At 43.9% G+C, this 9972-nt stretch overlaps 1 protein-coding gene across 1 annotated transcript; it reads right to left on the bottom strand.

Moving 5' to 3' along the window:
- Positions 1 to 5446: 5446 nt before the first annotated feature.
- Positions 5447 to 9509, bottom strand: LOC112690278 (leucine-rich repeat-containing protein 24-like). The gene has a single exon (XM_025564255.1). It carries the CDS (start codon positions 8995 to 8997, stop codon positions 7024 to 7026), a length of 1974 nt encoding a protein of 657 aa, XP_025420040.1. The 5' UTR covers positions 8998 to 9509; the 3' UTR covers positions 5447 to 7023.
- Between the last annotated feature and the right edge of the window lie 463 nt (positions 9510 to 9972).

Raw genomic sequence — 9972 nt, forward strand, 5'->3', positions numbered from 1 at the left:
TGTAGGCTGGTTAGGCCACCGTGCAAAGAAATGCGAAAATTGGAACTGAGACCGGGTCGACGACGGATCAAAACGATTTCCCGCTCACAGTTCGTGCACTAGATTCGTCGTGATTTCTGTCGCAAAAGTTGATCGGATTTCACCCAAACTTTGGGCTCGAAGCGAATCCGTTTCAAGTCGGGTTTTCATTTTCTTTTCAGCGATCAAATTCTTGGACGGTGAATCCGCGTGCCAAACGATATTATAATTCTCTTGCGATCGGATACAACTCTCTTAATATGCGAGTTAACGTATTTATCGGTTTAAATAAATCACTACCGGTCGACCTTCGTTCGACGTTTCCCGAATGCGACGATCGTTCATCGCAGAGGAATGTATTCGTAACACATAATTACCGTAATATTATTAACAATAACATTACCGATCATTATGTCAACGCACTGGTGTGCGCTCGGTGCTCGTAGTATTTTGTCGCAAATCTTTTTCCATTAATTTCACGTTAATCGTAAAAGTTTTTCGAACAACTAATTCTGGCTCGGGCAGAGTCCATTGTAACGTTTTATACTCGTTTTATTTTTGCCGGGCAGGTTCTTTAAGCCAACACGGTTTTCGTTCAGATTCGACCTGTACCGAATGAACGGCGCAACGAGACGCAATATAATGCCTACCCTGTGAGCAAATTTTAATCTCCGATACGTTACATAGTTGTCTCATTGAGAATGTGAAGTTAGATAATTGAGCCTATAGATATTTCTGAGACTACAATACGACGCTTAATGTCCTGACACGTAAAGTTACTGTATGTGATGTTTCAAAACTATGTTCTATGTTTCCTAACATAGAACCTAACCTTATAGGCCATCAGGATGAGATAAACATAGAACTTTTCATAGTGTGTACATAGAGGTAACAATGTGATGACAATATAAACTTCCACAAAAAAAAAAGGAAAAAAAAACTGTTATCTATACATATATTTTTCGCTGTATCGAACCTACTACCCTAACGCTTCTTATACCTACGCCTAACCTACTGGGACATGCTACATAGATATCATTTTGAGGAAAAATTGTGTATTTAGTCTCAATCAACTACTATGTAGTATGTGTGCAATTATAATATACCTAATTATCATATTATGATATAGATATAATATCATAATATGTATACTTAATACTTACGAGTATATAGTAATACTAAAAAATTATTTTATAATATAGTAGATATATTAAATTAGCTATAGGTATCCACCCAAGTAGTCTTAACCATTTAATTTTCAATTCGTTTTTCTTATAATAGGGAATTGAAATCTTTTTCAAATTAATTCTTAATTTATTAATAATTATGTATAGTAAGTTCTTATTGATATACCAATTTTTATTTTATTTCCGATAAGTATTGCAACTTATATATTCTCGACATTTAGCCATTATAAAACACATTGAATAGACTAAGTTTCCTTTATCTTATCAATAATACATTTTCCATATTAAAAAAGACTATGGAACGTATTCTCCTAACTGCCCATAAGCCACTTCCCATCTATCTACTATTTAAAGTAATGATCATTTAAAGTATTTAAATACATACATATAAAAAAATAGTTTATAGTGATATTTCAAAGTAATACGTGCGCGTGTGTATTGATCATGGTTATCTACAGTTGTCTCGACTCGTGACTGTTGTAGATAATTACTGGGTTTCACGGTTATAAAGAACTATATTTATAACCGTGTGTGGTATTGATGTATCACTACATATTAATTATTATTTGATATTTATTTTTAGAAACCTCGAATTAAGACTTTTTGTACAGTTTGTACTTACTGCTGGCCAGGGTCTTTACATATAATATTATTTAATATTTTGTAAAACAATAATATATTTATATATATAATATTTTTCTGTGATAATATTGACGTCGTATGGTTGAACATATGATGTAGTAAAAAAAGCTTACATAGATGTCTCAAATGTTATTACTATGTGAAAACATTTTCACAGTCGTCGCATTATTATCCTCTATGCGATATTACAACATTTTATCACATATACTTCAATATTGTAACATCACAAAGATTCCCTATTTGTTAGTTGTATGCTATGTGACGATAAATAGATGTTGTTTGTAGAAGTCACAGATGAGAACATAGATCTATAATCGCATAGAAGTTATAATCACATAATTGCACACAGGGTAGCTAATATTATCCTACTTCCTACGACGGGACAATAACGTCACGGATCTTATCATGATTTGTACACATCCGGGGTCGTGACGAAATACGATGATCCGACTGAATTGTTTTTCTTCTTTCGTAAAAATTCTAATGGATATGCAATAGTTTCGGGTACGAGTGTGCAGTGCATCTGCTACCCGAACCCACGATAACACTATCAAAATAAACAATAAACACGTATGTATTATTTATATATTTATACACATATATATAAATATATTTATTTATTGTTTTAATAGTACAATATCACAATATTTCATTTAAATATAAATCGGTATACAATTAATTATACATAATTTTTAATTTTAAATCTTTATTCTTTCAACCATTAGTATATTGTTTAAATGTTAACGTTATTCCCTATTATTTAGAGATATATCCAAACAAATTTTACAGATAAATTTTTAAAAAAAATTCTATACACAATACATAAAGTAATATTTCATAGTATTATAACTCAAAACACTGTTAAACATGTTTATACAAAAATAAAATATGACGTCTTTGGCAAATGCATTTTGAATATCAATCGATTAATTTTATAAGCTAAAGGAATTTTACAAATAAAAAAAAATAAAAAAAAAAAAACAAATGAAAATAAAAAAAAAAGTTATAGAAAACAATCAAAATTAAAATAATTAAATTTTATTTAGAGCACAGGTTATAATATGTAATATAAAATAATACAAATTAAACATATAAATATATATTTATAATATAATAATATCAGTATATAGGTATATAGGTATAGGTATACATGCAAACAATATAAAACGTATAACATCGTTTGACTAACTATCTATATAATACATTATACTACGACAGGAACTGTGTGTGCCGATAAACGAAAAATAAAAATTCGTCATGGTTAAAATAGTTACTAAATAAAATTAAAAAATTATATTAAATGTTTGAAAAAAATAAATAAATAAATAAAATAAAAAATAACCAAAACAAAATGTGTTGTGTACGTCGCACGGTGATAGTCGTCGGCAGGGGACGGCCGTAAAGTTTCATAAAAGTTTTAAACGCTCGACGGGTCCTTAAAGACTCAGCCATGCCGGATCTTTGGAAACCCTCGTTTAAACGCTGTAACACTGGAGGACATATAAGTACGCGTTTTAAGTGTGCACAACAGTTGTCAGTGTACGGATGTGACAGAGTTGTAATACGGAGTTATGATCGAGAACCGGAAGCAGCACCAATACCGCGGTCGACCACACAAACTTTTGCAATCAGCCGTGCGGCTGGCAATGACAGGGGGGTATAGAATTCACGCCACAAGTTTGAAAAAAGGCAAATGTGCGTTCTACGCGGTATCGAATTCGTAAAATCTACGAGAAAACGTGATTATTGCTTAATTCACGTGCTATGATGTTACTATTATTATGCCACAACACCATCAGTAGTTGATCTGTCAATAAATTTAAGTTACTGCTATTTTAAAAACATCAACGGCCCGCATTGCATTGGCGGATTGTTTACGCACGTGACGCGGCTTAGGTTGGGTGTACCAACGCGTGTACGCTTTTGGTAAAATGATTAATAAAATGTATTTTTCACGGGTGGCAAACTGTATTCGATCATCGGTATTAAAAACAAACATTAATCGTTATCAGTACACGTAGCTCCGTCGAAATCTGACGATTCATACCCGTTTCACGTAGCTTCGGATTTCGAAGGGAGAATAATTTTGGAAAATGAAAAAAAAAACGAATACAAAAACCATGTTTCCAAGCGACTATTCTTTTACGATATTAAAACACGTGTTCGAGGAGCTGTTCCAACTGCGTAGTACAATATTTTCTTAAAGGTTTACGGCGAGTGGGACGTCGTCATAGGGGTGCCACGCACAAGGAACTTGGGTACGTGGGACATGAGCGCATCTGCAAGGAGTTTTCTGAGCGCTCCGGTGAATAGCGGCATGGTCGTCGGTCGGCAGCTATAATATATCGTCGTCATCGTCGCGTGCACCAGCACCAGAAGAATAAAAATATAAGAATAAGGAGAATGGAATGGAAAAAGTGAAACGAGAAAAAAAATAAAGAAAAAAAAAAACGGGGGGCGCAGAACGGACGAAGAAACGACTATAATTTAAAAACGTTTTACGCTGGGCGACGACGTATAGCGTTTGTGAAAGACCGAAAAAAAAATCGTAAAAAGACGTTTGGGTGTATAAAAAGATGAGCGGGATTTCATTCTCATTTTTATTTTATTTTTTATTTTTTTTCCTTTTTCTTGGCGAGGACAAAGAGACGCGCGAGCGCCTGCTGTATACACCGTCGTGGGTACCCCGTATACACGTAGGTAGGTAGGTGGTATTGCTACAGAGGTGTACGAAGAGGAAAACATTCGAAATGTACGTCGAGATAACAAAAGAAGACGTTAAGTACTCGAGCTCACAGCGCGCGCGTGTGTTTGTGTATGTGTTTTGTTTGTCCTTTGGATGCAGTGTGGCACCACTCACACTCGGATATAAAAAAAATAAAAAGCATCAGATATAAATGTGTGTGTGCGCATGTGTGTGAACGTACGCACGTCCGCATATTATATATTATTGGTGTCGGGAAAACAACGTTGTACCCGGAGCGACGCACAAATGTGTACGGGAGTTTTTCTTTTCTTCCCCATCGTCAACGGTAGTCGTATCTGCTCCAGGACCGATTTCAAAAGTGTTTGGAAAAATTGATTTTAACGAGCACGCAAGTACATATTATCCACGTTCGGAGGGTGAGGGGACGGTCGCCGATGGTTGGACCGATGCCCACAATTCGCATTCAACGTGCGCGGCCGGGGGGAAAAAAAAGTAAGAGAAAAGAGATAAAAGAAATCATCGAGGGGGAAAAGTAGTGTAGTAAAGTAGATTCGAGTGTTCGATAACGGTTGTTCGAGATCGGCAGGCACAGCGATCGGTGTAGCATTATAAAATAGGAATCTGGACGAGCGAAAAACGCGAAAACGAAATGATGAAACCGAAACGTTTGCTAAATACGTCGTATTTATACACGCACACTCATACATCGTTGTTACGTGCGCTTTATTATAATTCACACGCGAACGCGAGATCGTTACCGCACGATGTGCTAGTGAACCCGGTACACACGAATATTAAAACATAACAGCAATATCCCGCGCGTACGTTATCTGTTACAAGCACGCCACGCGCAATATTATTGCTTTTGCATAAGTGCGTGTTTCGTTTAGTGTTTTTTTTTTTTTTTTAATCTAATTTTTGTATTATTCCAACAGGATGTCGACCGGTCGAACGGTGACGCGACGGTGGACTACGACCGGACGTTTTGATATTCGCACCGAGGCGTTTGGACGTTGAAACGTGGCAGCCTTAGGCAGTGCCGTGAGCATACAGTATACTAGAGATCGACGGAACGGGCGAAAACGCCGACTATTACTGAACACGAATGCAGCGGAATGAAATTATTTCAAACGATATTCGTATTGGTTGGGTTAGGTCAGCACATTTTTTGGAAATCGGGAGTGGAAGGTCAACCCTGGCAGGTATGAGAGTTTTTCGAGAACAAGGCAGATTTTTCTTGTAATGCACGCGCGACCAAACGACCTAACCGAAAGAAAATAATCGTATTACAAGCGACACGACCCCCGTGTAAGTACGGACGAATCGCGAAGAATACCTCACGGAACCGACCCGTCACCCCGCCACTTTACGGATTTCGGCGTCGAGAGATTGCACGCTCACGGCGATGTGTTGTAAATATTGTTTTTACGAGTAATTAACGATCGAGCGCCCGCAAAGGTATTGCGTTAAAGCAACGTGCCGTGGGTAAACACCCAAAGGATAGGCAGATACCACTGGTTTCCACTCGTTGGGTTTTCACGTATAAACGTTCCGGAAAAACAATATTAAGTTTTGGCGAACGGTTGTTTTTTTTCTTTTACTGTTGTTCCGCTTTGTGATAAACGGATCAAACGACTGGGCGAAATTAATCATTACACCTGACTATTCTAACACCATCGTTTCACGTCGACTGGAAAGTATTTTTTACTAACCTTTATCAAAAAAATCGTAACTTTAGGTGATCGTGATGTTGTAATTCAATTGAACTCTCCTAATGCTGATATTATAATATCGATGCCGCACACGTGATCTGAATAATTCAAATAATCAGTTTTGTTTAGCACTTAAGTTTGGTGGATCACGTGAAATTGCGAACGGCGCAAAGATTGTTTTGTACATGACGTGAAGGGTTACGAAAGTTATTCGGAGTTGCGAAAAATCAAAAATATTGGTACTTCGTGTACGTACTTGACAACCGTAACATTTTCAATGACGTCGCCAATTTTGTCAATGTGCATCGCTCGTCGTGTACATGGTCGGGACTACGCATACATAAATATTATTAATTCATAGAGTGTTATGGTGGCAGTTGCGGTAGTGAGAAACGGGACACGCGCTGAACTAATAATGCATTACAAATTACACTCGACTACCGTGTAGTTTCAATAAAACCGAACTATCAGAGAGATGTGCAGGCGTAAATCAACGAACAGAGAAATAATTTCGTTGTAGCGCAGATAGAATATCGTATTGTTATCAATGCGGTACTGTTTAAGCGTATTGTATGGTAAGTCCTACGATCTACGGCGGAAAAATGTTTAACAGTGAACATTTTAAAAACATGTAATGAGAGGGACGTACAACTTAAAAGAAAAAAGAAAATATGAAAACTTAATTCACGAACATAATAAAAAGGTGTTTTATAAATGTTACTTAAAAAGTGTCGGTTAGGTTTATTTCGGGTTGAGATCACACATCGGTGCCGCATCCTTCCTGGTATCCTTCGTCCGGCGACCCCTTGTTCAGGGCCCGCTTAAGCGCGCTAAGTGGCGGCATCACTTGCACTCCGTGTTTCCACACCCTGAGACTGGCCGCTTTCGGATCGACGACCGTTGTCGTGGCCGTGACGTCCCTGCCGACGGCCACGTGACCGGGCAGTGGTGGCAGTGGCGGCGACTTTTCGACGATGGGCGTCCGGTCATTGGCCACGACCTCGGACTGCGCCCAAAAGCCGGGCGAGTACAGCGAGTCATCAGCTGTCCGCCTGTACTCGCCACTGCTCGACCGTTTGGCCTGCTGCTGGTGGTGGTGATGGTTTTCGGTAGCGGCTGCGACCGAGGCGCTAGCCGACCCTGGAGCGGACGACGTCTGTTCCGGCGCGTCCACTATCAGGTCTGGGTTGGACGGTTGGCTCCGGTACAGCACGGTCCGGCCCGCGTCCAGCACGCTACCGCTGTTGCCAAAACCGGCCTCGTAATTGTCCGTGGTGAACGCTAGCTCGGTCAGCTTTGGCCTCCTGCAGTTGGTGTCTGCGGTTACCGCGGACGGTTCCATGAGCACCGGGTCGAACATTGATCCAGGGCTCGCGGATGCAGCTACCACCGTAGTCGCGGTCGTAGCCATGGCCGGCTGCTTGACCTGCACAACGACCACGGTGCCATTGACGTTGGCCGATGTGGCCGTAGTGACCAGCTGGTGCGGCTTGCCGTTGGACCGGGTGGACGCGGGCGGCAGACTTTTGATGCGAACCAGCAGGTAGACGATCACCAGTAGAATGGTAACGATAAGGAACACCAGGAAAACGCTAAGCCCGGCCACCTGGCCGTTGGCTAAGAACCCGAGCCCACCCAGCCGGGTGACGATCAGCGTGAAGTTGGCTTCGGCACGGCCAGCCCGGTTCTCGGCCACGCACAAGAACTGACCCGAATCGGACGGCTGAACGTTGGTGAGCAGCAGCGAACTATGGCCACCACTGGTGGCCCAGTCGTCAGTCATGAACACGCGCTGAAAGGGACCGAACGCGGTGTTGTTGGCGAGCGCGCGACCATTCCAGTACCATGACACCTTAGCCGCGGGCGAGGAGTGGACGCGGCACGACACGGAAGCGTTGTCACCGGTGGCTGCCTCGACGGTGGGGTCGTCCCGTTGGATATCGGGCTGGCACGCAAAGTCATCGGCGGCCAGCGCAGAAAACGTGTGGTTGGCCACGCGGCCGGGCCCGGTCGCGCATACTGGATCGACGACCGTGGGCACATTGTTGGCGGTCAGCCACACCTTGACGGGGCGCATGCCGCAGTCGCAGTGCCACGGATTGTCGTGCAGCTCGACGCCGTGCACCTTGTTGAGCGTGTGCACCGTGGCGGCCAGCAGACCGGACAGCCGATTGCGGGCCAGCTTGAGCGTTTCCAATCTGTCGATGCCGGCGAATGCGGCTGCATCCACGGTGTGCAGCTCGCAGCCGGACATGTCCAGGCGCACCAGACCGGCACAGTGGCGGAACGCATGCGCGCCGATTTTCTGGATAGGGTTGTCGGCTAGCGACAGATCCCGGAGCAGTGGCACGTCGGCCAACGTGGTCGACGGCACCGCAGTGAGCATGTTGTGCGAAAGGTCCACCTCGACCGCGTTGCTGAGGCCGCGCAGCGCTCTGCCATCGATCTGCCCAATCCGGCACCGACTCATGTACACACGCTGCAGGTTCAGCAGCCCCGCGCCGTAGAACGCGTCCGCGGCCAGTATCTGCAGGTTGTTGCCCGACACGTCCAGCACCTGCGTGGCCGCGTCGATGCCTTGTGGCACCGTGATCAGCGAGTTGTTCCTACACTCCACGCTCTGCTTGCCGTTCTTCCACTTGCACGAGCACACCTCCGGGCACGCGTCCGCCGTTACCATGAGCACAAGCACCACCAGGGTCGGCGACCACCACCAGGGACGACCCGACATCGTTGCCGCACCACCGCCGATAGCGATCACGCCGCTGCGCGCATCGCGATCAGCGGCGGGACGACGACGGTGGTGGCGGTTGCGGCGGTGACGGCTGCGGCGTCCGACCGTCCCGGCCGCAGCAGCCGTCCACGGCGGTGGCTGTGGCCGCGGCGACCACGCGACGTCTTCTACGAGCGTCACGGATGGCCGTGACAAGCATCGGTGGCGCGCACCGCGGTTCCGGATACCGTGGCGGACCGGACGACGGACGACGTACACGATATGCTGTGGACGCGATCGACGAACGATCGGGGAGTGGTAGGACCGCGGACGAAAAACGATTACTTCAACGCGGTTCGACGGAAATATCAACTGGTGGCCGAACGGAATGGATTGTTTTTCACAGGGTTCGCGTCGATTCCGCAGCAATATTTATATATCTTTATACGAACGATATCCCGGTCGCACTGAAAAACGAAACGCGCGCACGCACCATAAATACACACGCGTAATCCTGGCGATGTCCGACGGTCGACTGGCACGGCTGTTTGACGGAGGACGAGATGTCCGTCGGCGGCGGCGGCGGTGACGGGGTGCACCGGCGGCGGCGGTTCCTGGGCGAACGCGCAGCGCCATCGTGCGGCCGGACGTGAAATCAACGATCGCGGCAACCGCCACCACCCTACGAGTCGTCTGTCGTCGTTGTCGTCCTCATCGTCGGCCGTGCATCGTGGTTTTGTCATTTTTTTTTCACCCTTTTTCACCGGGTTCCGATTGGTTTTTTTTTCAGAAAATTAATAACATGGGTACAACACTGTATTACACGCACATGTATATCAATCGTATTAATAATAATACTGTATCTGTGAAAAATATTGATGTTCACCCGTCCGGCCGGTTTGCACCCTTTTTCGGTCGATGCCTACCCTCCCTCGTCACGTCCTGTGATTATTATTATTATTACAATATCCGTTCGATTCGATGTTTCGGGAA

Source organism: Sipha flava, unplaced genomic scaffold (genome assembly GCF_003268045.1).
Source record: "Sipha flava isolate LNK unplaced genomic scaffold, YSA_version1 49_pilon_pilon, whole genome shotgun sequence".
NCBI lineage: Eukaryota > Metazoa > Arthropoda > Insecta > Hemiptera > Aphididae > Sipha > Sipha flava.